The sequence below is a fragment of the Zonotrichia leucophrys genome, chromosome 20 (assembly GCF_028769735.1).
Source record: "Zonotrichia leucophrys gambelii isolate GWCS_2022_RI chromosome 20, RI_Zleu_2.0, whole genome shotgun sequence".
NCBI lineage: Eukaryota > Metazoa > Chordata > Aves > Passeriformes > Passerellidae > Zonotrichia > Zonotrichia leucophrys.
Window position 1 is genome coordinate 7307327 of NC_088189.1, and position 27592 is coordinate 7334918.

Sequence of the window (27592 nt, forward strand, 5' to 3'; positions counted from 1 at the left end):
GCCCCCCACCCCAGAGCCAGCCCCCAACACCCATACGAAAACACAACCTTTATTTCTAAGGTTTGCAACAGCAAGTCCTGGCAGTGCAAGGTGCAAGGACAGAGCCAGGTCTGCCCTGGCTTGCTGAATAGGCACACAACCAACCCCACCTGGGAGACTCCTGGGGAATAAATACAGCAATCACAGGGGCAGCAGCACCTGCCCACCCAGCTAACATCTGTCCTTGTCTGGTCCTGCACACTGAGCACCCTGAGCACTCTGCCTTGGGACACACAGCTGGAATGGAGCCATGGGGCTCAGAGCCTCCCACTCTGAGACTTTAAGGCAACTGTGCTCTCCTCTCCCACCCAGCTCAGGGCTGGCAGAGCTGTTTGAGGACATGGAGAACGTGGCTGGAGGTTCCAGGGGCACAGGGCTGTGGGGAATTGCAGAGCAGGGTCGGCCTCAAGCGCTGGGCGTGATGGAAGAGCTCCCGAGCGAACACTGGCTCCACCTGCGGAGACACAGAACGACAGAGGATGGGCACAGGTCCGTGTCCCTGCCTGGCAATGGTCCCTGTGCCTGGCTCAGGAGTCACCAACCCCAGTGGGAACTCACGTGAGCCATGATGAGCTTCTGGAAGGGGTGCCCAGCCCTGGTGGGGTATTCCTCCCCGAAGCACAGGTAGATCTGGTACTGAGGCAGGAGCTGCCCGTTGCTCAGGTACTCCCGCACCTCTGCAAGACACCAACATTGTCAGGGGACACGGGGCCCTCACAGCCCCCATCAGCCACAGCAGGGCAGGCCCTGCCCCTCTCCCCAGGGGATCGGGGTGTCCCAGGCACTTACGCTGGATGTACTGCTGCGTGTCCAGCAGCTTGTAAGTCCTCTCCCTCTCCAGCTTGTTGGGCCAGTTCCTGTGCGGGGCCAGGGGCCCGTTCCAGTACACCCTGCCCTGGCACTGGCGCTTCATGAAGACCCCCTCAGGTGCCACCCAGAGCAGCACCCCGCGCTCCAGGTGGGGCAGGAGCCTCTCCAGCACGTTGGTCATGCAGGCCACGCGGCCGTGGCTGCTGAGCACCTGAGGAGGGGGGAACTGGATCTGCTCCATGCAGGAGGGGCCGTAGAGGCGCTCGCTGTCGGCCGGCACGGCGCTGGTGGTGATGCGGCAGCCCTCGGCCGTGCGCGTGGTCACCTCCTTCACCAGCACATCGCAGTAGTAGAGGCGGATGTGCAGCCAGCAGTCTGGGGCAAAGGGAGGGTCAGTGCATGGGCAGTCTGGGCTGGTGGGGTCACCCAGGGCATTGCCTGCGGCATGGCTCCTACCTGAATTGTTGACATCCTCCACAGGGAGGTAGGACTGGGGTCCGGGAAGAAGCTGGCCATGGGTTGGGTTCCAGCCATAGAAGACTCCCCTGACAAGGCACCCTGGACCAGGGCAGAGATGAGGTGGTAAAAGGACATGGACAATTACCCCAAGGGCTCCCAGGCACTCTACTGGCCCAAGCCCCTGGGCCCACACTTCCCACTGTGTTTGCCCATTATTGGGCCTCATCATATCCCCTAAGGGAATGGCTTTGCTGGGGTAGGGTGGGAGCCCTCAGCTCCTACCTCAATCCCCATAGGTATTCCCTGCATGAGTGACAGGAGAGCAGGATCCTGGCAGAAGTGAACACTCCCTGCCCCCAGCCCCATCCCACCGAGAGGGACCCTCCTCACCTCGCTCGGTGGGGTGGCCAGAGAGCCAGGGCTGTGGAGAGACATGGGCACTCTCCAGCATGTCCTTCTGGCTTTCCTCCTTCTTCGGACTCCCTGCAGTGCTGCCCTGGGGGTAGGAGCAGCTTTGGTGAGGGCTGAGCTGGCACTGGGGGATCCTGAGCCAGCTCCTTCCTCTACCATCGACCCCATAAGCCAGCAGATCCCCTGCCTGGGTCTGGCAGTGTGGGGCACAGGGGGCCCACTCTGAAGCCCCCGTGGGACAAATGCAGGCAGTGTGCAAGCAGGGGAGCAGCTGATGGGTGAGGGGGGGATTTGAGGGTCCCACCTTCTCCCCTGCCTGGATGGCACAGGGCAGGCTCACCTGCTGGTCCTCACTGCCTGGGGACTGTGTGTCACTGTCCTCTGCAGAGAGCAAGAAAGAACGGGTGAACCCCTGGCAAAGGCAGGGACAGCCCCAGGGAAGACAGCTGGTGTCAAAGGAGTGGGGAGGAAGGGTAATGGCTGTGGGGCACGGGGCTTGTACAGGCAGGGTTCAGGTATGTTCAGCTATCAGCCCCACATCAGGCACAGGAGGAGGGATGTCAGGGACGTACCTGCATCACAGGCTCTGTCAGTCACGATCTGGTACACCTTGTAAGGCTCGGAGATGTCCAGCTGGCTCCGCTCGGGCACCTCCTGGAAGTCGGTGCTCTTGTTGAGGGCGCAGCGCAGCCGCGTCTTCCAGGTGGAGGGGTCGGCCTTGTCCGTCCCTTCGTGGTACTTCCCCTTGTAGATGGCCCAAGCCTGAGGCACAGAGGGACAGAGGGTGCCCTGTGCTATGGGGGTGCCACAACCTGACCCCGGCTCGGCTGTCCAAGGGGGTCCAGCGGGGTGGGGGAGCCGGGGCTGTGTGTCCAGGGGATTGCGGGAAGCTGGGTGCTGCGGGGTGCCGGGGGAGCACACCGGGAGCCCCGGGAGGGTGCACGGAGCTGGGCAGTGTGTGCCAGGGGTGTGCATGGAGCCAAATCCCAGCGCTGTGCACAGAGCCAGGTCATGCAGAGCCCTGGAGGTGCACATGGAGCTCGGCTGCACAGGTAAGCGGGGTGAGCGGTGCCGGGGAGAGCACGGAGCTGGGCAATGGGGAGCTCCGGGAGCGCACACGGAGCCCGGGGGCCATTCCCAGGGCCGGACGGGGACCGCGGGGAGCCCGGGGTACCTTGAAGAGCGCAGCATCCTCCTGCTGCCGGTAATCCTGCTTGGCCGCGTGCTTCCAGGGGATGCGGAAGAGCGTTTTCTGCCGGTTCTCCCAGCGCAGCCCCGGGTACCGGCCGCTGTCGATCTGCGCGATCAGCCACTCCTTCAGCCGCATGGGCGCCCCCGGCTCCGCCATCGCGGCCCGGCGGCGAAACCGAAAGCGGCTCCGGCTTTCACTTTCCCTTTCCCGGCACACGCCGGAGGTTCTGGCTGCCCCAAGGACGGGGGGGACGGTTCTTAAATTTTTTTTTCTCTGCTCCACTTTTCCCCGCGCAGCAGCGTCAGATATCCGTGTTCAGGAACAAGTGATGTCGTAATTGGCGGTTACAAGATGGGGAGAGCGGGAGCTGGTGCCTCGGGGTGGGACCCCCAAAAAAGGCATCCCCGAGGTTTCAGATCCTCACAATGTGTGCACCCATGTACACAGTGGTGATTTTAGCCTCTTCCCGTTGTTCACTGGCTCCTGCAGAGGCTCTGGGTGATTGACCCCCACCCCGGGAAGTGCCCTTTGTTAGGCAGAGGGTGGGCGCCCATTCGCGTCTCTTGCCTGGGGCTCCAGCCTCTTCCTGCCGTTCAGAACACAATGTGCAGCTCGCACTGGTAATTTACATACCGAGATACCTGCGCTAGGTGTATTTCTCAACACACGCACCCTGCACTCGCGGGGGGGGCAGGCACATTACATCCACGGGGAGAGAATAAGGCACCAGATGCTTCCCCTAAAACTGTCAGGTCTCCCACACTCTCGCCGAAGGGGACAAGGGACTCTACTCCCTTTACTTCCCGCGTTGGGGACCCAGCCGGACACATCCCAGCTCCAGGGACTGCGTCCTCCCATGGAACCAGCTGCTCGCTCCATGGGTGTGGGGAGCTGCAGGGAGCTGCGGGAAGAGCACGGGGTTTCCAGGGTGGTGTGAACGGTCACATGTCACCATCTCTCAAATCTCTCCTCTGCTCTACTGCACACATCTGCCTCGTGGGGCTCTGAATGCCAGGTCGAACGGGAAACGGGTGGGAAGGGTGGATGAGCTGTGCCAAGGGCTGCCGGGACCGGGGTGGGACACATCCTGCACCAGCTCCCATTGGCCCCCAGCAGGGCACGGGCTGAGTCACTGGGCCACCCTGAGGTGGTACTGGTGCTGGTTCCTCTATCACTGCTGCAGAGCTTCATGTGGCTGTGCAGGGAGACCCTGCTCCTCTGCCCGGCTGCTGCCCCCCAAGTCTCCTTTTGCAGTCACCCAGGTCTCCTTTCCTGCTCTGAGTCAGAGAAAGTCACCTCCGGCCGAGAGGAGGAGTGAAGTTCCTGAGAGCTACTGGGGCTGCAAAGTCTCCAAATGAATAATCCGTGGCAGAGAGCCCAGTGCTGGGCTTTCCCAGAGGATGTGAGGACAGGGCACAGCCACGTGGCACAGAGGGCACATGGGGCCACGTGGGGTGTGCGAGCGAGCCCCACTGGCAGGCCTTTCTCTCCTTACTGAGGCTGCCCGCGACCCCTTTGCGGCAATGTGAAGCCCAGGCACCACCCGTGCCCTCCCTCTGGGCGAGCTGTGGGGCCACGTTCTGGGAAAAGGGCCTGGGAACTGAGGGACAGAGAATCCACATCTCCCCTTTGTGCCTTGGGAAGCAGCGCAGCGGCAAGGAGTCACTGCACGGCCTGATTACATCCAAGGCCGGCAGATAATCGCAGCCGCCGGCTCGTTTGTCAGCCCAGCCCGCCGGGATCAGTTTTATCGGCGGGGATTTCATGTGCTGTGGCAGCCGCCCGCTGACGCAGGACCCGCGGGATCCAATTACCCGGGCATCAGCGGGGAGCTCAGGGGCCACATTCCCCACTGTGTATTCCTCACCCAGCTTCTCCCTTCCTGGAGAAGGTGAAGCTGCTTAACCCTTAAACTTTTCATGCCAAAATGAGCTTCAAAAGGCAGTCAAACATTAACTCGCAGCTAACCCTGCCCTTGTCCGGGTTTTTCCAAGCTGTGTAAATCACATCTGCCAAAATAAATACATTCTGCTGTGCTGTGGAGCTGGGCTGGAGAGCCCTGTGGGGTTTACAGTGGGAACAGGGGAATCTCTGGGTGCAAACACCTTGGCATAAGGTGTCCCAGTGTGAGAGGATGCAGCTGTGTGTGGGGCATGCATCCATCCCAAATGTGCATGGGGCACGCATCCATCCCAGATGTGTGATCCCCAGGAGACAGAGCTTCAAGGTTCCTTCCAGCTGCCAGCATCTGCCTGCTCAGCTGGGGGCTGCCTTGGGGTGACCCAGGCAGACTGGGAGCTCCACCAGGGGTTCATCATCCTTCACTGCTCCTGCACCATCTGCCATGGGGTCCCACTCTCCTTCCAGTTCCTTCCAGGCTCCTCTACCCATTCCCTCGGCCCCAGGCCAGGCTGTCCAGCACCCTTTGACCTCCTCAGCCTGAAGACTCCTGGATGGACCTTGTGCTCCTGGATCCAGTGAGTGGAGAGGCTAAAGTGAAACAGGCTCCAGGTGAGCTCCCACGTGCTGCTCCCAGCCTGTCCTGGAGCAGAGCTTGTCCCCTGAGAGCCCTGCCCTGGCACTCACATTTCTGGCCTCCCTTGTCACCTTCCCACAAGACAGCATGGTGAGCCCTGTCCCGGCATGCCAGTGTCCCCAGCCCACTCCAGAGAGTGTCCAGCAGCAGCTCCAGACTGGTCCCCTGCTGGGACCTTCCCCCTTGGCATCCCCGTTTCAACCTGGCCATCACAGGAGAGTCAGACCACAGAGAAGGGTATTTATTACTGGGGAACATATAAAGTCTTTAAGCAAAATGGCTTAAGGCTCTGCTCTAGTGAGGTCTGGCCAGGTTAAATGCTTGGTTCCCACCTGTTACAGATTGTGCCCTGGGATAGGTGGGAATGGGGTGCAATGGATTCCTAAAGCTACAGTGCTTGCTCAGGGCTTGTGCTTGGCCAGTCTGGAGCTGGACCCTTGCCTGGAAGCCTGTGTGGTGGCATTACCTGCTGGCACACTGGTGTGTCCCTGCTCTGCAGCCACCGGGACGCTGGGAGCTTGTGCTGCTGGTGGGAAAAATGCTCTGAGGGGAGCACCGGCTCTCCTGTGCACCCTGAGGCCATGCAGTGGGTACCCAAGTGCTAAAGCATTTGCTGGCAACACCTGGGCACTGGCCTGTGGCAGAAGAGACCCCCTCTGTGTTCTGCCCCAATCAGGAGCCTGCAGTGACCCAGGGACAAAGATCTGTGTCCCCAGCACACTGGATGTGAAGAAGATGAGCCCAGCATGTGCTGCAAAGCCCAACAGCGTCCATGAAACCTGCCCAGAGAGAGGGTGGCACATTCCCACCCCAGAAGAGAAGAAGGAGCTGGGCTTTGTGCAGGTTCCTGCCCAGTGCTCCCTGTCCCACTGTGTTGCATCTCCTTCATCTCTCCCAGGCTGTTGGGTGATGCTCACTGCTCTCCCCTGGCCTGGGTCACTTCAGACAAGCCGGGATGCAGGAGAACGTCCTCTTCACCCGCAGCAGGAAGGGACTTGTGCTCCTCATGTCTCTGGCTCTTGGGACCAGTCCTTGCACAGCTCCCTCTGTCCTGGACGTTCCTTCTCTCCCTGCTGGCAGCAAGGCCTTTATTTCTTCCTCATCATTGAAAGGGGACATCCCATACTTCTGCTTCAGATGCCTGCGGACCTGGAGAAGGAGCGAGAAGTAAAATATAATGCTGGTTTACAAGGGCAGGTCCAGCAAGGGGAGCAGGGAAGAAACCGAGTCCCCTGAGGACTTGTCCTTGCTCTGAGGCCCACGGCAGGCTCAGCCACGGAGCAGGGCACAGGTGGCAGAGGTGAGTCCCACCTTGCGGGCTGCACTGCCGCTGAACTCGGCCAGCTGCTGCCTGAAGCCGGGGTTGGGGTTGGCCACGGGCCGGATGGTTCGGATGGCATCCAGCACCTCCTGGCAGCTCAGCTCCGTCACAACCATCACGTAGGCAACCACCACCGTGGTGCTGCGGGAGATGCCAGCCAGGCTGGCAGGGGAAAGTGCAGAAGGGCTGGCGTTAGTGGCACACCCTGACCCCATGCTTGCCTCTTCCTCCACCCCTGTGCCTCAGATATTTCAGTTCCTCTTCTCCAAGGACTTGCTCTCCCTAAGGGCTGAGACCTTCCAAGGTCCTGGCCATGAGTGCCTATAAATACCCACTCCTCTACAGGGAATGGGAGCAGCAGCCACTGCCTGGCTGCCTGCCCCAAACCCTGCTCATCCCATGCACTCAGCTGCAGCAAAAAGCTGCCCCGGCTCCAGGACTGCCTGGATCCTGCTGGGTTTGAGTCACAAGCCACAGCCAAGGGTGGATCCTGGGTGGGTCCACTGGCACAGAGCCCTCTGGCACAGGCTGGCTCTGATCTGAAGTGAGGGGCTGGGGGCTGTGTCTGCTGAGCTGGGGGACACAGCAGCAGGCACAGGGGAAGCATTACCAGTGGACGAGGCAGTTCCCTCCATGCAGGCGACACTGATGGATAAAACTGATGCATTCCTTGAAGTGCCTCTTGCTAGCAGGAAAAATAAACCAGACAGAATGACAACTTAAGGGGTGGAACAGCATTTTTAGCTGCAGGCAGAATAGCCCTGTATGTTTGAGTTGTTTTAGGGGATCTGCCAGCCCATGCTGAGACCTGAACAGCTCAGTGCTGTTTATTCCCAAGGAAAGGTAGATTTGCCAGCTCATTCTGTGCTGGGGACACAGAAGGGGACACTGTGCTGGGATGCACGGGGCTGCCCTGTGACTTGTGTGACTCATGCTGGGCAACGGGACGCTGGTTGCTTGAATCTCCAGCCACGCCTGTGCCCTTGGCTGGCTCCATGCCCTTTATGTGCTCTCCCCTCTCCAGACACTTCCTGGGGGGATGCTTGCTGCCCCTCTCCATGGGTGCTGCGGAGTGGCTGCCCCTCACCTCACCCCAGAGCTCACACCCTCACAGCAGCCACTGAACTGGGATGCTGTTGGGGTCAAGGGAAGCTCCCCTGCACTGTGGCATCACATCTCTAGCCTGTGGGTCATTGTGCTTGAGGAGCTGGAGGGAGTTAGAGCACATGGAAGGCTTGAGAAGCTGTGAGCCCTCATCTCTGGCCACCCTCCCACCTCCCTGCATGTCCCCACCATGCCCAGGGTACTCACATGTTGGCTTCAGGGGTGTCAGGCAGGGGGATGCGGAGGTAGGTGATGTCCTGGAAGCCAGAACAGGAAGAGGAGAAGCTCAGGCACTGCAGCCTGGGTGTCACACATGGTCAGAGCAGGGCTGGCAGCGCCTGTGCTCCTCACCCACAGCTGCCTACAGGGTTTTGCTTCCCCCACACAGCACCCCCCTGCATGGGGATGGGGCCACACTCTCCCTGGGGTGAAGGGCAGAGCAAGGGGACACCAGCAGCCCGTGGGAGAGGATGGGTAACAAGAGGAGTCTGGAGAGCTGGAAACTGTTTCCCGTCAGTGTTCAAGGTCGGGTTATAGTCACAAGACAGCCAATTTCCCATGCTGGGGGACTGCCCAGCCCCTCTGGGATCAGGGACCAGGGAGAGGTGTACGTGCCATGGGATTCTCAGGGGGGGAAGGAAGATGCAGCATGGAAGGAGCTGCAGGAATCTACAGGGTGACAGCTGGTGCAGGACCCTACCTTCAGCAAGGGCTGGGGGGATTCATGGATCGAAACAATGTGGGTGATCTTGTTCCTGCTTAGCTGCTCCAGGTCTTTGGCATCTGAAGGATAAAACCAGACATCAACATGTATTCATTTCCCACCCTTCTCTTCCCACAGTGCTCCCACTGCTCTACAGCCAGCCAGCACACAGAGCCTTGCTCCAGCAGATCAACTGCATCCCACCCCCACACGCAGCAGTGCAGACATGGGCAAACATGGAAACCTGGAATGCCAATCCCATGATCCCAAAGAGGCCTCTCCCTGATCCCTTCTCCTTGCTTTTCATGCTGGTTGAACCATTCCCACCTGCACAGACACACCCTGGGTCAGCAGGTAGTGTCCCTCCTGCCTGTACTTGTCCCCAGTTTGGGAGGAGACGCACCCTGCCCACACCTCCTTGATCAGACACACACGACTGAGAGAACTGCTTTATCTTGTGAACTATGGGAGTGGAGCTGCAGCAATTTATATCATCTCTGATTTTCTGTAGAAACACCTAAGCAGTGATTTGCTGCTCTCTGGTCTGTTCTCTCTGCAGCTGCATGGACAGAAATGGGGTGTCCTTGGCTGTTTCAGGCAATCCCTGCCTCTCACCAATGCCTCAGCATTCTGGATGTGATCCTGGCCTCGAGTCCAGCACAGCAGTTGTTGCACAGGGAGGGGAGCGTGCTTGTCTTGCTGAGCAGCTTCCAAGTGTCTCCCTTTCATGCCACAACCAGCAGATGCAGCAAGCACGGCCAGAGAGGAGGGGAAACATCTCCCCATCTCATTCTTTTGGGTTTCCAAACTTTCACGTGCTGTAAAACCTTGGCTCAGGGATCCAGCCCAGGAAGTGCTAACGGCATGATGTGAATTTTAATAGGAGTGAGTCTCAAGGGAGATGCTCTGCAGGGAAACTGCTCTGTGTGAGGAGGGAGATGGGGACTCACACACCTGCCACCTTCCCATCTGCCTCAGCAGGCAGTGACAGCAACTGGTGACACTGGAATCAAGGCTTACCAGGGCTGGAAAAGCTTCCAGTTGGAGGAGATGCCTCTGTGAGCTTAATGTTGCAGGCCTAGAATCTTGTCACCCTGGATTGCCTGGCAGAGTGATGAGGAGTGCTTGGATGGCATCAGGCCCAGCCCCAGAGCAGAGGCTGCTCACAGGAACCCCCCTGATGGCATCTGGGTGTCCTCGTCCCTCTGCTCCCAGCAAGCCACAGCCCCCCCAGCCCAACCCAAAGTGCTCCAAGGGGCAAAAGGAGAACAAAGCTGCCACTCCAGTGACATTTCCTTAGCAATTCACACCAGTGGTTTTAAACTTGTGCAGCACTTACAGCAGGAATCCAGCTGGCAAAGGAGCCATCAGGGAGACAGGAGCATTATAAATGCTGGTTTGTCATGGCAGATGCCAACATTTGGCCATTAACTGTCCCCTGACAATGAAAATTCCTTAAAATAGTGACTTGGTGTGAGAAGGGGTGACTGTGACTCTGCCTCTAGGAAATTCCCTCCTGAGCATGGGCAGCCCTCTCTGGCCTCTTCTACAGCAGCAAAACTGGGGAGCATTACCCTGAAGTGCCCCAGTCCTGCTCCCTTACACCCATGTGGCACCACCAGCTCCTCTGCTCCTGGCAGGGGATCCATATTTCCTCCTTGGCTTCCTTCCCCCATGCATCCCAAGAGCTCAGGGCAGCTGTTAAATAAGGAAACCATGCAGAGGCAGGGGTCTCTGCCTTGCCTTTCCCACAGTGTCTTCACTCCCACTACTGCCAACCCAAACTGGGCGGCAGAGCAGAGCAGGCGGTGGGTGCAGGCAGAGCAGTGGGTGCAGGCAGAATGTCAGGCAGCATCTGCAGGCAGGGAGACACCAGCTCAAGCAAGCCCCTCTCCCCAGCTGGAGAACACCTCTGCAGCAGCTGGGTTTCACTCACCAACGAAGTTCCCAAGGTAGAGGCCAGGAAGGATCTGTGGGACACAAGGGGAAGTGGCAATGTGAGCAGTGACCTTGTGCTGTGGTGCCCACTGTGCTGGGACCCACGCTGGGAAGCACTGACCTTGGCTGGAGGGGCCAAAGTTCTGGCATTGACATGACCATCCAGCCCCGGGGCAGGAATGCTGCTGGGGCAGCTGGAGCTGTGCATTCCCAGGGCTGCCACTGCCCTGGCATCCAGGATGTGGCCCTGGCACCTTCAACCACCTGGCATTGCACTCTCATGGGTGCTGGGAGCCAGACACAGCTTTTTTATTGCTCCTCTTGTTTATCATCAATTAGTCCTCCGCTGGGGTTTATTACCTGAGCTCAGCAAGTTGCATACACCTTTGTACAGCCTTGGACTATACCCATGACCTGTGCAAGCCCTGCTGCTCAAGGGATGGAAAAGCAACAGGCACAGAGAAGCTTGTAGGGAATGTAGCTGTCCCCCTCCCAGCCCTGAGCTGTGCTCCCCTCACTCTGCACTGCAGGAAGCCCATTTCTCACAGCTCAGGCACAGATTGCTCTGGACACCATGCTTTCAGCTCATTTCCTCTGGGAAATTCCATTTCTCGTGATGAAAAGATAATTACTTGACAAGGCCTCTGTTAACAGCACTGCAGATGCAGAAGCAGGACACCTTGCAAACCTTGTGAGCCAGAGCTATTTTATATTCCCCCTCACTCCCAGGCTGGGCAGTGAGTTCAATCCTGTATCCAGCCGGTTCTCTGCCAGTTTCTCCCTGCAGCAATATTTGGTGCTCAGGGCAGGTGGAGGTGATTTTCACCATCACAGCTGGACTCACACTTGTCTCACGGCTCACATTAGGAAACGTTTCTCTCGATTGAACAGCTTAAAGAAAGGTTTGTTGGGTTGTTTTTATTGTGATTCCTGCGATTTTAGATCAATTTCCTATCGACGGGGTGCCTTTAACTCACAGCTGCGGCACTGAGAGGAGCGGGTGGGAGAGCGCCAGTTAGCAAGGGCAGCTCCCAAGGGCAGGACACTGAACCATGAATAAACAGCATGTGCCTGTCCCCAGCACCCTGCTGACCCGCTCCTCACAGGAGAAAACGGGGCAGCACACAAATAAAATAGTGCCCATCCCCTCTGCCCCATGATGCTGAGCCCCACGCACAGCCCAGCCCCGCTGAGCAGGGGGTGCGGGACCACCAGGCTGGGGGTCATACAGGGCTCACAGCGTGTGCTTGGCGCTGGTTCCTTGGGATTAAAGGTGTTGGGAAAAGTTCCCCCTTCCTTGCAGGAACTCGCTGTGACCCCCTTCCCTCCACCTCCCCGAGCAGCTGTCAGCTGTCCCAGCGCAGTGTCCCTGCCTGTTTCACCTCCGGCGTTGCTCTGCCGGCAGATAAACAAACAAACAAACAAATAAAGAGCCGGAGCCGGTGCCGGCAGGTGAAACGCCGCTTGGCAGCCGCCAGGTAAGGGTCCCCACCTCCGGCACCGGCCGAGCCGCCCGGGCATGGCCGAACTGCAGAGCAGCCGCCCCAGCGCTCCCCATGCGTTACCTGGCTCATGCCGTTCCCCATGGCCGACGGCGGGCGCCGGGGGTGGGGACGGGACGCGGCTGTCCTTGTCCCCAACGCTGCCGTCCTCCCCGTGCCCGGGCGCAGCTGCCGTCCCCGCTGCCTGGTCGGGTTTCCGTCATGAAGAGCTTGGCTCCCCCGGGGTCGCTGCTCGCTCCCAGCGCGGCCAGGCCGGGCCGGTGGCTGTGCCGGGCCAGAGGGCACCGCGGCCGCCGTTCTCCGCGGCTGCTGCCGAGGCCCTTCCCCGGCTGCTCCGGCGCTGCCGCGCACCGGCTGCTGCCTGGCCGGGAGCAGACAAAGGAGGAGAAACTCCCCCCCTGCGCCGTGGCGTGGGAGCACGGGGCCGCGCTGGCTGCTGCCTGTCGCCGCTGCCCGCGGCCGCACAAGGCTGTACTGTTGGGAGAAGAACAAAACCTTTGTCCTGCTTCATCAAGGAAGGTCTGTGCGGCCACGCGGCGAAGCGCCCGGCAGGATGCCCACCCCTGCCCACGCCGTGCCCACCCCTGCATGCACCATACCTATCCCTGCCCTGCCCGCAGCGTGCCCACCCCTGCTCGCCCTGTGCCCACCCCTGCCTGCGCCACTCCGCTCCCTGCCCTGTCCGTGCCCACCTGCAGCCAGGTGCCGCAGGATCCCTGCTCTGCCCGGGGAGCTGCAGGAGTGTCCTGGGGACTTCGCAGGGCCGCAGGATGGGCAGTGCCAGCGAGGAGCAGGGCTCGGGGGTTCCCCAGCAGCGCCTGTGGCCGGCTGCCCGCAGCGAGGGTCAGCGCGGGGGTCGCGGGGCCGGGACAGGCCGGGGATCAGGCCGGGGCCGCGGTGGCCGTGTGGGGGTGCGGGTGCCCAGAGCGCCCCCTGGCGCTCAGCAGCGCCGTTGCCATGGGGACGGGCGCGGGCTCCGGCGGCCTCAGGGGCGGGCGGGGACCGGGGGTCGCGGCCCGGCTCGGAGCGGGGCCCGGAGCATTCCCGGTGGGCTCCTGGAGGGTTCCCGGCTCTGCGTCCCAACTGCTGCACATCCTCGGGGCAGCATGTTAAGCCCCATGCGCTCTGTGTGCAGGGGAGGGCAAGGATAGTCGCTGCTCCCCAAGCTTTCCACCGTGTATGGGGAGTATGGCTGGTATCTATGGGCAGGTTTGGATGCTACAGGCATAATTAATTAATTAGGGTGAAAAAGATTTCTGAGAGCATGGAATCCAACCTAACACTGAACACCACCTCGTCACCCAGACCAGGGCACTGGTCTGGTTCTCAGTCTTTCCTTGAACACCTCCAGGGACGGTGGTTCCAGCATCTCCCTGGGCAGCCCATTCCAATGTACAAACACCGACAGCCCTGTCCCCTCCTGGGCACTGTCTCCTGCAGCACAGTGGCTGAGCAGGATGTGATCCCACCAAGGAGCCCTAGCCCTCAGCAGGTGTGGATTTGAGCAGCCTGCTCTAGTGTAAGGTGTGCCTGCCCATGGAAAAGGGGTGGAATGGGAAGAGTTTTTAAGGTCCCTCCCAACCTATGGAGGCTATGACTCTATGGAGGGAGGTTGAGGATGGTGTGTAACACTGGGTTGACCTGCAGTGCTTCAGCAGTGCTGTGGCTGAACTGCTGCAGGGTCACTGTGGGCAGCTGCCTGCCCTGGAGAGGGGGATGCTGGCGGCACAGGAAAGCTACAGCAGAAATGGTGGAACATGGACTGTAAGACTTGCTCTGTCCTAGCCCCCAGTGTTCATGCAGAGAGACAGAAAATTGACATTGATCCTCTTCCTCCACAAACAAAAAGCAGTTATCAGTAGTATCCATATTTATTTATTTTTCCTCTCAGAATATGTGGTGCAGTTGATCCCCAGAAGCTTCTCAAGGGCAATTAAAGCAAGTCATACTGTGGGAGCATTTGTTATGCTGAATCTTGTATTTTTCTTTCTACCCAGCTGAGTCAGAACAGCTGCTTAGGAAAGGATCTGAAGAGCTTTCAGAAGCAGTTAGAAAGGGAAGCAGGAAAGCCTGAGGCAAGAAAACGTGCCTTTATTCTGAAGACCCTCAAAATGCCTTCAGAGTATTATTTATTTGTGGAAGAATTTTGCAAGAACCCTGGCATCACTTGGGTTATGAAACCGGTAAGTGTGTGCTCTCCCAAGGAAAGTGAGAGATGAATGGGTGCCTTCGTTCTTCAGAGGGAGAGGAAAATATGCAGGAAACCCGCAGGAAGAATTGGGCAGAGCAAGGTAACATGGAGCAGTGCTCCTGGCCAGGTTTCTGATCAACATGTACCACCAAAACACTGCTTCTTGTGTAAGAGTTTATTTCAGCAGCCAAAAGTCAGCTCAGTTTATTTGTAGAAGCAAAGTTAACTCAGTGGTGAAGGTATAAAGTGCAGAGCTCTGTGTGGAGGAACAGACTGCTCCCAGGGGTTCTGGCTGAGTTCATGCTCTGAAATCTTTCAGTTCAGCTGCAGGTGTGCAAGAAGGTGGAGGTGTGTGCAGGACAGGTGGCTAATTGGGCTTCTGGTTAACGAGCATTAGGGCAGCCCCCAAAGGTGGAACTGTGAAAACAGCTGTTTGGATTTAGGGAAATCCCACTGTGTTAGATGTCAAGTCTGGTGTAAACTTACTGGGTGGAATTCCATCCTGAGACTGTGAAGAGATTACAGGAGGCTCCCTTATCACAGAAGCCCAGAATGGTTTGGTTTGGGTTAGAGGGGATCTTACAGTTCGTCTCATTCTACCCCACTGCCATGGGCAGAGACAACTTCCACTAGACAAGGTTGCTCAAAGCCCAGCCCAATCTGGCCTTGAACACTTCCAGGAAGGAAGGGATATCCATTACCAGTCTGGGGTGGAATTGGTTGGCATGAACTTCTCTCTGCCCTGCAGGTAGGGAAGGGCAGCTTTATGCTCTGAGCCATTTTTGTCCCCCCAAACCTGGAGCTGTGCTGAACACCACAGCTTCCACTTCAGCCAGTGATCTGGGGATTGAGGAAAAATTGTGTTTCCCTTAGAAATTCTGACAATATAATGTGACACTGAGAAATGCCTTGCCTGTGCCAGAAGATTCAAGCCATTTAACATCCTCAGTGTTGTGTGGTGCATAATTAAAAACACACCCCTGCGAGTGAGCAGTCCCTCTGTTTTGTGCAGCAGGTCTGGTGAGGAGGCTGGGACAGGAGGATTTGTCTTACCCTTGTGAGAAGTGACTGGGAGGTAATTATGCAAACTAACTCGTGAATTACAACCAGGAGGATAGCAGCTAGTGATTATCTAACTCTACAAATGGGAAGTGTTAATTGGCAACAAAACCCTTATATTAAGCTGATTTTCTGCCCCACAACCTCAATTAACATGGTAAATAACCACAACACAGTAAATAAGGATATGTGAAAAGCCTGTGATTAACTGAAATTATACCAACAACTTAAATAGATTGTGGCTGACCTCAAAACTTGCAGGCAAGTGAAAATAAACTCCATGTTGCTCCTTCTGTTGGTCTGTGCTCTGGAGCAGCCCCATGTTGTGATGTCCTGGGTTGCCCATCCCCACACTCAAGAGGCAGCAGTAGGGCAGGATGTGCCCAGTGCCACATCCTGGGGCTGGAGGGAGCTGGACCTGGGCAGCAATGTGGGAGTTGTGCTCCTTGGGGGCCTTATCAGGGCCACTCTTTACCTCTTCTATGCAATGTGCAGCCTAGGCTGGTTTCAGAATTTTTCTGCTCATTTGCCACAGTTCCCCAACACCCTTTTTGTCTTTCCTGTTTAATTAAGTTCTTCTGTAACATACACAAATTTAAAATGGGACTTAAAATTCCCAACAACATATGTTGCGTTACGTGTATTTCTGGAAGCGTGTGACAGAGTTTGTTTATTTGGTGCTGTGGGAGTTCCCCATAGGCTGCCTGCTCTGCCTTTCCTCCAGGAATCCTCCAAACACAAACATGAGGGGGTTTTTGTTGAATCTCCCTGCCCCCATAACCTTAAATAAACATGCTTGCACACGAGCAGCTGATGAATCAGGTTATGCAGGTCTTCTGCAGTGAAGTTCTGGAAAACTGCAGGAAATGCTAACTAAAAGTCACTAAGTCTGCTCTCCCATCTGTAGGTTGGCAAGTCACAAGGTGGGGAATGTTCTTGAAAACTGAAATGTAGAATTGATTGAAGAAGGTGAGAATGACTGTCTTTTCTTTGGGAGTATCCAACAGGCATTTTGTTCTTTTGCTCTTTTTTCATCCTCTCCTTCTGCCAGTGCTTGGTCTGTTCTCCCATGCTGCCCTCCTGCCGTATTCCTTCACCATTCTCTAGGCTAACAATAAAGGTTTTTACAATGGATTTTCCCAAATGGATGGATGCTTCCTTTGGGATCTGATTTTTTTACACTTTGTGTGCATATTTATACGTAAACTTGCAATCTCAGGTACATCTAACACTAGGCAGCAACTGGATTTTATTATCATATATATATAATGTACACATCTTTTATAATATATTTATACTATACATTCTTTGGGTGATCCTGCACAGGGCCAGGATTTGGACTTAGATCCTTGTAGGTCCCTTTCAACTCAGGATTTTCCAAGATTCCAGGGGGGTAAGAAAAGGACTGTGCAGTTCTACTGCTTGCTATTGGATGCATCAGATGAACCTTGTCACTTCCATCTCCTGCAAACACCTACAGGACTCGGCTGGCCCGTCGCTGCTGCAGTCACCCTGTCTCTCTCCAGTCCTTTTTCATTGGAAAACTGGTGTCATCAGATCACTGGAAATGTCAGTTTGACAAAGCAGCTCAGAACAAAGCTGAAATGTCACTCCTGGTTTTACTGTTGGTGGTTGAATCTTGGCAGCCTTTCTTCTTCCTTGGGTTCACAGAATGTAAGGACAGGGTGATTCACGGGAGAGAACTATTTGATTTTCAACGTGTCACAGTTGCTGCTGTATTGAGTTTGATAGCTTTCATTTGATTAACACATCTTCCCAAAAGTTATGCCACCTCAATTTGATGGTTTAGGAGACAGAAAAATCCATCAGTTCTCTCTGTGAAAGTTCAGCAGAGTTCACACTCACTCTAAATGATCAAAAGCCTTTCCAGAGTACCAGGTGCAGAGTACCCTACCCTTGGGGGAGGGTGTGCCAAGGTTTGAGCCATGGTGATGTGAAGATCTTGTTCCAAGCCCCCTACCATGGGCAGGGAATCTTCCACTAGAGCAGGTTGCTCCAAACCCCATCCAACCTGGCCTTGAGCCCTTCCAGGGATGGGTGTTAGCACCCACCTTTGAGTGGTAACTGAGGTTCTTGTGAATAAATCCCTTGGGGTGAATTAGAGTGAAACAACATTGAATGACCAAGGTACATACATGAGGCAGGTTTGTTTTAAAACAGCTTAAAAGGAAGCATACAGCTGTTTTGATTCTTTTCTGTAAAAAATATAAGTAAAACAAAGTGAAAACATAAGAGAAAGAAAGAATAATAAAAGATAGGGGAGAGGAAAAATATCACCATCCATGTAACCAATGATGAGATTTGATCAGCGCAGTTTCACTGTTTGTGGTCTGCATGACGGTCACAGTCTTCATCCATTAGTAACCCCCACACAACAAAGACTTCCATGGGTTAAATGCATTCAGTTTTAGGGGAAAGGCCTGGATACCTCCCTTGGAGGGGGAGTTTACACTGTCACATGAAGCTGTGCCTTATAGGGAGGAAGGAAATTGGCATGACACCAAACATTAACCCACCTCTGCAGGAGCTGCTTCTTATCTGCCTTTTCCCTTATCTGATGCAATAACCCTTTGTCAAGTGGGTTATCTGGGGAACCGTAGATGCAGGGCTCAATCAATTTATCTAAGCAAACTTTGTTTTTTCCCAAGGAGGTGTTCATAGCTTCTCTGGGCGACTTGTGCCAGTGACTCACCTTAAGGTACAGCACTAGCTCAGGGCAGTTGTTCTTTCCTTTTCCATTACTTTGTTGATTACTTCTGATTTTTACTACTTTTTGTCAGACAGCATCATGCAGTGTTGGATTTCAGCTCAGATGGCTGAAAACTGGGAAAATAGTTAGGGACAGACAGGGAAAATAATTGTCACTGGGGCACAGAGGACTGTCAGAGTGAGAATTGCGTATTTGCTTGTTCAGTGTCTGTTTATCTTGGATCTTTATTTCAGCCCAGATGTTCCTGTCACAAACATGGCAGCACAAAACCTGCACCTGACTGCTCCTGGCCAGGGAGGGGACATGCTGCCTGCAGGCTATTCCCTGCTGGTGGCTGTGGCATCTCTGGCAGGTGCAGGTGAGCTGCCACGTGTGCTGCAGCCACCTCACTGTGCTGCCTCTTCTGACACACAGCCAGGTGATTTCCTTGGTAGCAGCTTTAGGCATGAGGTTGGGCCAGCCTTCTGCTTTAATGTCACTTTGTGCATCTATAATGTAGGTCTTTTTTACTTTAAACTCAGTAATGTTCTGGTTAGTGCACTCCTGAGAGGTAGATGTAGCTTAGCCCTTCGCTTCTGAGGCCTCAGAGGGACAGCAAGGCTGGCATTGCTGCACACAGCTGTCACTGTTAAGCTGCCTCTCTCAAGAGGTGGCAGCTGAGGGAGAGAGAGAGGGAGGATGGAAGGAAAAAAATAGGTTGTCAGATTCCTCATGAATCTGAGAATGGTGTTTGAGCATAATGGAGGATGGTGTTGAACATCCCATTTTAAGGGCTGCTCCCTTCTATAAATCTCTCTTCTCAGTAGGGAAAGGAGAGGTTTTGCAGTACCCTGATAGCAGAGAGGATGTCAACTGCTGCTGGGGAACTTCTGATGGAGACCTGGGACTGTTTTCTCCTGTAGGTGCATAGCAGTTAACCCTGGAGAATTTAATTGCTGAGTGTGGCTGGTGGCCCCAGCCTTCTGGTCTCTGGCCTTTCACTCAGAATTCTTGCTGGGCTATGGAGATGATGATTGAAAACAAATCACATGCACTAAATGTGTGCTCATGTGTTGGGAATGACTTTGTGTAGTTGTTTGGTTGTCTCAGGGCTGCAGGTGGGTGATCAAGCAATTTGGATAGTGCTTGAATCCTAAGTGTGGGGCTCATTGGAGGTTCTCATTGTGGATATGGACAAGCATTTTCATCCAGTGTTCAGGGGATTAGCAGTGACAAATGCTACTTTGAGCTCCTGGGCTGTGACACCCCAACCCAGCAGGATCTGAAAGCCTCAATGTGTTCTTAAGCAGACAAGGGATTATAGAGTCAGGTAACCCTGGTACAGGGGTGTCCCATGATGCTTTCACACCTTGCAGGGAGGGGTTTGCAGTCTGAATGAGCTGGTGTGGTGCTGCAAGTGAGATCTACAGCTGTGTGAACTGGTTACATGAAGGAAGGTGCCACCTGGAAGGATATAGCTGCTTTTAACCAGAGTATCAGACTTCAGCTGGGTGCAGCACCATATAACTGTCTGATCTCTAGCCCTCTTGTGAAACCCTGCCAACTTGGCTATTTCTGGAAGATGTTCCCCTCCAAGTACCAGCAAATCACAAGTATCAGAGCACTTGCCAGAGATGAAGGGTTATGATCATCTCTCCTGCTTATGTGTCCCACAGCAGTGCCCCATCAGCACTGATAAACTTCTCCCCAGAGTGGTTTGGCTGCCAGCAATGAACATCACCAGGTCCCTGGTGCACTGACTGAGATGCAGGCCAGGAACTGAGGCTACTTAACAACAAAAAGCCCTTTTAAAACAGAATTTTACTCTGTTGGTTTTGTTTGTTTTTTTAACACAGGTTTTCTCCCTAGTTAAGTGAAAAATATTTATCATGAAATTCAGCTGAAATTCTCTGAAATTTATCTGCTACATTCGCAACCCAAGTATTGCAACAGCAGGAACCCGAGAACGCAACTGATTTGTCATTACAAGAGTTGAGAGAAGTAGAAACAGCAAATAGCACTACAAAAATGACAAGCAAAAATATGGTTATTATTCTTTCAGTCTTAGTCATGTAAAGAGCAAGCAGAAGCATAGGTAAGGCAGTTTCCCTTAGAGGTGACTTATGTTGATGGTGCTCTCCTATGAAATGTCTCTAATTTAACTCCTCCTTCTAACAAGATGTGGTCACTGGTATTACTTGTTACAGCACTGTGTCCTGTCAGCCCAGTATTTCACATGGTGCCACTGGGGACAGTTTTATTTCAAATGAACAAATAAATTAACCTCATTTCTGGTCTGGGATAGCTCTAATGTGCACAATCTACTATGTTCACAGCCTCAAACAAAATTACTGCTAAAGCAGCCTGCAGGTAAAGGGCCAAAGTAACTTCAGTTAGTCAGGAAAGAAATTAATTGGAATGAAAGTCCTTGATCACATCATCACAGTGCTGCTGGGCTCTCAGAGAGATAGCTGAACACTCTGCTGGGAACCTGTTCCCTGCAGACACCCACATCTGCAATTAAAAAGGGTTAATGCTCATTCTGTGAATCTTCCTCAGCACTTACTGCTTCAGCATTACTTTTTTTTTTCACTTTTCTTTCTGGAAGCCAAAGGAATTTTTTTTTCTTTAGTATCATCAAGAACAGGAATAGAAACTTTGCAACAAGCTCAGAATGTTCTTTGGCTCAGCACATGGGAAAGAGATTTAGGGTTGGATTTCCTATTGCTTCACACTCACTCCTGCCTGCTAGCAGGGTAATGATTTTGTGGGCAGGCATTTTTCTTAATGAGCCATTGGCAAAACTGCCTGTTTCTCCCTAATTTACTGTCATATCTCCTCAGCTGGGTTCTGGAGGCAAACACTTCACCTTCCCTCACTGCCAGCTGCCAGCGAGGCTCTGAACTCGAGTTCATCTTCTGAAAGACTCACTTTGCATTGTGAACAGGGAGAGCAGGGGGTGAAGATGTTTATCACTTTCTGAGGGGTTTTATTACACTGTTTGGGATGGATGGTCTGGTTCCATGATTTTCTTGGCAACTGATCATAATCCTCTAACCTTCATTGTGACTAAATGACGAATATCCAGAAGCAGAGCAAAGTAAGGAGGCAGGTTGCCCCTTCAGAGTGGGAAAACAAGGCAGCATGGGGCTGCCAAGGGACTGGAGCCCGTGCTGGAGCCAGGACTTGCACAAGAGCTCTCTGTCAGAGGTCCTTGTGCACTGTGCCTCCCACTTGTGCTGCTGTGGGAGCACTCTGTTCCCAGCAGCTGGTCCTGCAGCACTTTGTCATTGACTACACAACCCCAGATATTAATAGCAGAGAGATGTCCCCTGCTTTCAGCTGTTCAGCTGTGTCCCTGCTTGTCTGGGAGCTGATTCCTGCATGCAGCTGGGGTATTGTCATTGCTCAGGTACTTCAGTCCATCAGTTTGATGCCACAGACTGACAGGGAAGGAGCAGCATGGTGGAGGCTCTGACCAGGGCTGGAAGGACAGGCCTGTCAGCAGAGGGGGAGATCTGGGTGTTCTGTGAATGAGAACATCATGGCAAGCTCACATTTAGGTACAGAATTCATCCAGTGTGTTCTGCTGGGTCCTGAAGCTGTTGGCACAGGAGGGGAATGAACATCTTCACTGGGGAACAAGAATAGGTGTGTGAGGTCTTATGGAATTAGGAGACCAAAAGGACCAAATGTTTTCCAAAAAATGACTCTCTGCAGTCATTGTGGTGACTGTTTATTGGGCACTTTCCTGAAGCTAATTGTGTATTTTACTGATGGGAAGCACTATTTGGAATCTCCATACCTGGAGTAGCTGACACACAGTGTTCCTTTTGCCATGCACACCTCAATGTGTCCAGCATCATCTCTGGCTGTGGATTCTAACTAACAACACATGAGCAGAGCTTCACCTGAAAGTGAAACATCACCTCACCTCTACAGGCAGGAAAAGGAAGGTGCTCTGTAACTTGCCTGTCAATGCTTTCATTGTGGCTGCTGTGTCCTAGGAAGAAACAAATGAAGCATCTTTCCAGGAATCTGGCTGCACAGCACAGTGTGGTGCTGATCCCAAGCTTGGGGTGGAAGATGCCCTCATGGATGAAGTTCACTCTCCTCTTGTGTTGGGCAGCAGCAGCTCCCACTTATCTTTGGACACCACTGGCTCAGCACAAGGCACTGGCTCTCCCTTCTGAGAGTTTGGAAGCTGCAGTGGGCTGGAATGAGGCATTTTAGCTGACACAGGGATGCTTGGCTGCTCAGCTGGCCCTCTGCACTGCAGAGCTTAGTTCTGTTCCATGTAAGAAAGCAAAGGGGCTAAACACATTCTGCACAGCAAAACAAAGCTTTCAGGGCAGGCAAGCACCTGATCCTCCTCCTGCTACTACTATGGAAACATGTCAGAGCAGAAAACCTGTTGCCATGAGACTGTAAAAATAACCCTGCCATCACATTATGGAGACACGGACTGGCTGCACCACATGGCTTATGTAAGAGCAGCTCCTGCACTGGGATGTGGCACTGTGAGCTGCCTCCTGCTCCCAGGAGACAGGCAGCCTTCAGAAAAAGCTGCAGGCAAGACAGTTCGGGCAGTAAGTCTGTTATTTTTAGTCTGTGTGTCTGAAATATCAGCCTGAAGTGGACAGAGACACATTTAGGGTATGTAGTGTCAGCAGGAGAATTTTAAAAGTAGGACCAAGCAATGGTAGTTGGGTTTTTTGGTTTAAAGAAATCACACTTTGGTTTTAAGGGGTCAGATACAGGGTATTTTTTTGAACTCTGTGTAATTTGAAGCATGTTTAGAACTGGCCAGGGCAGGAGAAGGCTTTGCTGAGTTGGAGAGTGATCAGGAAGCCAGGGAAATGGTGATGCTGTGTTTGATGTTGTCATGGCTGGGAAAAAGAAAAGAGAGCAAGGGACCAGGCCCAGGAGCCAGGCCCAGCTCTGTTGCTCATGCAAGATTTGGCAGAACAGGTGAGCAACCTCAGGGCCGGAGAAAGGACAACAACCATGTTTACAGTTCTGAAACTCTGCCCAGAAATATCTCTACAGAAGTTCAAAAACTGAAGGGCCTGACTGGATAAAAACACTTCCCTGTATGCAGAAAAAAAAAATCAAACTCACTGTAATCATGTACCAATTACTTTTAAAATCTTATGCTCTTGACCAAGTTAAGCACTTGGGGGAACACAGAAAACAGCAAATTTTAAAACCTCTGCAGAAACTACTACTGGTTACATCAATTGTCCTTTTACTACAAGACAAACTCAGTGACTATTCCTGCTCAGCTCTCCTCAGGCTGCTTTTTTAAATATACCCAAGTTTTATCCCTTCCTCCAGTCCTGAAAGCCTCATTTCTGTCGTCTCCTGCCTTCCAACAGTGGAACATGTTTTCCCAGCAAGACTAAAAGGATGCTGCCTCCTCCTGCTCCTCCCTACACATCCTTAGAGATTCCTGACGTGCCTCAGATGTACAGCTTTGCTTTGTTTGAATGCACAACTCCTTCTCTGTGCTTCAGGCATGTGGAGGATTCCCAACCCCTCCTACTCCTGTTCCCAACGTGACAAAGGAGCAGCTCTGAAGCCAAACCCCACAAGAGTTCACACAAACCCCCAACAAGGAACATACACATGGAGTTCAGGAATGTCCCACTGCTCTGATTTTAATGATCCCACTTCCAACCCAGCTGGGCATTTTTACTCAGCACTGTGTCGAGGTCCAGCACAGAGCAGGAAAGGGTTTGTGGTCCAAAGAAACTGCAGAGTTGTAGCTGAGGAGCCAAACCATTCCCAGGGCCCTCACCTGGGTGGGCTCTGGACACACCAACGTCCTGCAAATCCCAAGGACTGTGGCTACTGAAACATGAGCCCCCAGTGACAGCCAAGCACGCTGTGACAATGGCACGGCCACCTCAGCCCTCCAGGATGCGGTTGATTAGCTTCATCTCCTCAGCAGACATGGGGTTCAGGTTAAACCCCTTCAGCTCAGGTTTACCTGAGAAAACACATTGAAAACATCAGGATTTTGTCACTAAAGTGAAGCAGCTCGTGGTAAACTCGAGAGGGGCTGTGGGGAGGGCAGGGACAGCCCTGGGAGCTGAAGTGGGGTCACCCCAGCACAGGGTCAGAGGGGGTTCAGGTGCTGGTGGGTGACAGCTCCACACAGAGACAGACAAGGGTGCTAGGGCAGGGAGGGAACTGCAAAACCAGTGGAAAAGAGGCTGCAGGAACACATGGAACTGAGGAATCTCCTGATGCACGAGTCTGCTCCCAGGCAGGTTCCAGTGGGAGAGTTTACCTTGAGCTTCATAGAGCCGGTTGACCTTCACCCGCAGCTCTTTCCGGAGCTTGTTTATCTCCTCATCCAGCTCTTCCTGGTCTGGGATAAGAGTGGGAGTGAGGAGGACTGCGGTGGGCTCTGGGATGAAGGCTCAACTCCCCATGGACACAGCACAGGCACAGGGGGGTCCCACCTTGCCTCCACCACCCCCGGGGCCGAGCAGCTTCCCAAGGCACAGCAGGGCCAGAATCAGCCTCTCCAGAGGCTCTGGGCACCTCAAAGCCCATCCCCGGACAGAAATCCGTTAATTGAGCCAACATCTCGTTAATTATGGTGCCAATTAAATCACCGATAGCTACACGGAGCCCTCGCGGTGAGCTCACCCTGGCGCAGCATCTCCCGGGTCTTCGCCTTCGGCAGCTCGATGAACATGCCCCCGAAGCACACCATGGCCTTCTCTGGGGAGGGGAACGGAGGGGAACGGAAGGGAACAGAAAGGAACCGGCTGTCAGCGGAGCCGCTCCGCGACCCACGGCCACAGGGTCACGGTGGGCGCAGCCAGCCCGGCCTCACCGTCGGGCTCCGGGTCCTTCTGCAGCGCCCGCAGGGCCTCGCGGTTGCGATTCCGCTTCACGTCCAGGTCCACGATCTGCAACGGGAGCAAGAGAGGCAGGAGCGGCCGGGACTCGGGGCTACCGGCGGCGGAACAGAGCGGGGCGGGTGAGACACGCTGGAGCTGGGTCGTACCTGCTGCCGTGCCGCCAGCACGTCCTCGGCCAGCTCCTCCACCTCGGCCAGGTAGCGCAGGACGAAGGCCGGGTCCCGGGCCATGGCGGGGCCGCCACCGGGGCCGCTCCGGGTCCGCCGCCGTTCGGCTCCGGGCCGCAGCCGCAGCCGCGCGGGCGGGTTCCGCGGCGGGAGGGGCCGATCTCAGCGCGCCCTCTCGCGGCCGCCACCGGGAGCGCCACCCGGTTGGGGCTCCTAGGGGTGGCGGCGGCTCCGGCGCGGCGGGGACCGAGCGGGGCCGTGAACGCGGCGGGGATGCGAGCGCGGCGGGGACCGGCCAGGGCTGCCAACACGCGTGGCCAGGGGCGCCAGAGCGGCCGTGAGTGGCCGTGGGCTGGGACGGACGTGCCCGGTGCCAGCGTGGGGTCTGGTCCGTAGTGCGGACTGCCGATCCCGGGGCTGGCTCCGGGCCGCCTCGGCACCGGCCGGCAGGAGGATGGAGGGTGCAGTGCGGCCGTGTGGCGCTGAGCCCCACAGTGGGGTCCCGGCCCCGCAGCGGGCCCCCAACCCATCCTGCTCGCCACAGCCCTGAGGGACAGCGGCTGAGAGCCCTGCCTTGCCTGGTCCCCTTGTGTGTGAATTATTTATGGCTTTTCACAGCCTGTCGGCCCCAGCGAGTCACCACCGTCTGTCTCCCCTTCCTCGCTGCTTCCCAGCACGGTCCCGCTGCTGGCAGCTGGGCCCTTGGAGCATCAGGTGACCTCTCTGTCATCCCAGAAAGCAATAAAGGGCACTCAAAGCGCGGGGCGATTAGCTCAGGTTTCCTTTGGTGCAGCTGGTGGCTCATCTGTAGCTCAGCGTCCAGGACCTGCCATCCCCAGGGACTGGAGCCAATTGTGGTCCCGGCAGCTCGGCTCACCCTCAGCCAGCCCTGGTGCCCCCCGGTGTGTGTCAGACAGGGGCTAGTCCCGGGAAGGCTCTGGCAGGGGACCATATCCATCTGCTGCCCTGAATGACCCTGCCTGCAGGAAGGGAAATATATTGCCCCTCAAAATGCTTTTTATCCCTTTCTTTCTGCCCCACCTAGTCATGAGCAAAAAGAGCTGGAAAAATGGGGTGTGGGAGATGCAGGGAGACCCAGCACTGATGATGAGAACTGGCAGATCCTCACCGTGTGCACTCTGCAATGGGAAAGGGGCCCCAGGAGCCCACCCAGGGCTGGTGGGTAACAGGGGACACAGGTTCTCATGTCACATGTCCCTGCTCTGGACAGAGCCCTGAAACAGCATCTCAAGGTCCTGAATGCTGCCCTGTCCCTAGCTGTCCATCTCTGCCACCCAGGCTTTGCTGCTTACCTGGTGATGGTGGGGGGACCTCTGATCTGTTTTAGATCAGTACTTTGAGAGGAGAGAGCTCCAAAGCTGCCTGAAGCAGCAAACAGGGGCCGGGGAGAGGAGGAGCCCCAGCACTTGGCGACCCTGGCACATGCACTTCATTAAATTTGATAAGGAGCTCCCCAAAGGTGGTGACCCCAGTGCTGCAGCTCCTCTGGGCTGCCAGAAATGAGGGCCACAGGGAACAGGGATGGAGGGAACAAGGCAGCAGCTGGCTGGTGGTCACCACACTACTGTGGGCAAATAATCCTTTAAGGGAGATTACCCAGATCGGAAGATTACTGGCTCTAATCCCATAAGGTCATTTGTTTCAGTTAACTGAGATCCCTGTCTGTGGCAGCATCAAATGAAGTGCAGCAGCTTCAGGGAGCAGTGAGAGCCAGTGCTGGGGCACACACAGGCACTCCAGGCTGGGAATGATCCACACTCGGGTTAGATTCCTTCCTGCCATCAACTAGAAAATGTACTGGGATTGGGGCTGGATGCCAGTGCTGGGAAATGCTCATTTGTCAGTGGGAGCAGCTGGCTGGAGATCTGAAAAAGCAGGAAGGAGGGAGGGAGGGCTTTCAGAGTCTGGGCAGGAGGGATGGGGATGGGGATGGGGATAGGGATGGGGATGGGGATGGGAAGAGGATGGGGATGGGGATGGGGATGGGGATGGGGATGGGGATGGGGATGGGGATGGGGATGGGAAGGGGATGGGGATGGGATGGGATGTGGCATGGGGATGGGATGGGATGTGGCATGGGAGCAGGGATGGGAGCAGGCTGGCTGTGTCCTGGCAGCAGTGGAAGGCAGCAGTGACTCTGGGCTTGCCAATGACAGTGCAGTGCAGGCAGGGTTTTGCCAGGAATGTTGGGCTGCATAGAAGGGTGGGGGCTGCTCTCCCTGGCAAGGTGGGGCCCAGCTCAGCACAGCTGAGGGATCACCAAGCCATGGGCATCTGGAAAACATTCTCAGGGCAGTGAGAAGAGGCTGGTGCTGCTCTCTGCGGCCTGTCCCCAGCCAAGCTCTGAGCCAGCCACAAATCATCATGGATTTCTCCTCCTGGAGCCAGCGCCAGGGGCAGACATTCTGCCTGGAAGCTGGACTCAGACTGGAACCAGAGTCCATTTGGACCAGTTCCCCTGGGAACTGGGCAGTCAGAGGAAGCAGCCACATGCCTGCTGCCGGGAGCTGCTTTGCTTTGCTGTGTGTTTTGTGGAAAGAGCAGGTTTGGT

The 27592-nt window shown here is 55.1% G+C and overlaps 2 protein-coding genes across 2 annotated transcripts; both read right to left on the bottom strand.

Annotated features, from left to right (window-relative positions):
* Window positions 1–226: 226 nt before the first annotated feature.
* On the bottom strand, window positions 227–12331 carry DUSP15 (dual specificity phosphatase 15). Its single transcript, XM_064730324.1, has 15 exons — window positions 12079–12331; window positions 10512–10545; window positions 8573–8655; window positions 8080–8129; window positions 7379–7453; window positions 6759–6930; window positions 6395–6596; window positions 2894–3192; window positions 2292–2481; window positions 2060–2100; window positions 1699–1804; window positions 1306–1407; window positions 829–1224; window positions 598–716; window positions 227–493 (listed from the first exon to the last, which is right to left on the bottom strand). The coding sequence occupies exons 1-15, from the start codon at window positions 12097–12099 to the stop codon at window positions 353–355; spliced, it is 2031 nt and encodes a 676-aa protein (XP_064586394.1). The 5' UTR covers window positions 12100–12331; the 3' UTR covers window positions 227–352.
* Window positions 12332–23617: 11286 nt separating this feature from the next.
* On the bottom strand, window positions 23618–25154 carry PDRG1 (p53 and DNA damage regulated 1). The gene is made up of 5 exons (XM_064730133.1): window positions 25000–25154; window positions 24826–24901; window positions 24636–24710; window positions 24271–24351; window positions 23618–23967 (listed from the first exon to the last, which is right to left on the bottom strand). Exons 1-5 carry the CDS (start codon window positions 25081–25083, stop codon window positions 23885–23887), a joined length of 399 nt encoding a protein of 132 aa, XP_064586203.1. The 5' UTR covers window positions 25084–25154; the 3' UTR covers window positions 23618–23884.
* Window positions 25155–27592: the final 2438 nt, after the last annotated feature.

Bases quoted from the DNA above. Each gene is read 5' to 3' on its own strand.
- PDRG1 (XM_064730133.1), bottom strand. From the start codon at position 25,083: ATGGCCCGGGACCCGGCCTTCGTCCTGCGCTACCTGGCCGAGGTGGAG. The intron at 24,902-24,999 runs GTACGACCCAGC...CTCCCGTTGCAG, and splicing joins TGCTGGCGGCACGGCAGCAG to ATCGTGGACCTGGACGTGAA. The intron at 24,352-24,635 runs GTGAGCTCACCG...CTCTTATCCCAG, and splicing joins CCGGGAGATGCTGCGCCAGG to ACCAGGAAGAGCTGGATGAG.
- DUSP15 (XM_064730324.1), bottom strand. From the start codon at position 12,099: ATGGGGAACGGCATGAGCCAG. The intron at 2,482-2,893 runs GTACCCCGGGCT...TCTGTGCCTCAG, and splicing joins AGGATGCTGCGCTCTTCAAG to GCTTGGGCCATCTACAAGGG. The intron at 1,805-2,059 runs GTGAGCCTGCCC...TCCTACCCCCAG, and splicing joins CAGGCAGTGAGGACCAGCAG to GGCAGCACTGCAGGGAGTCC.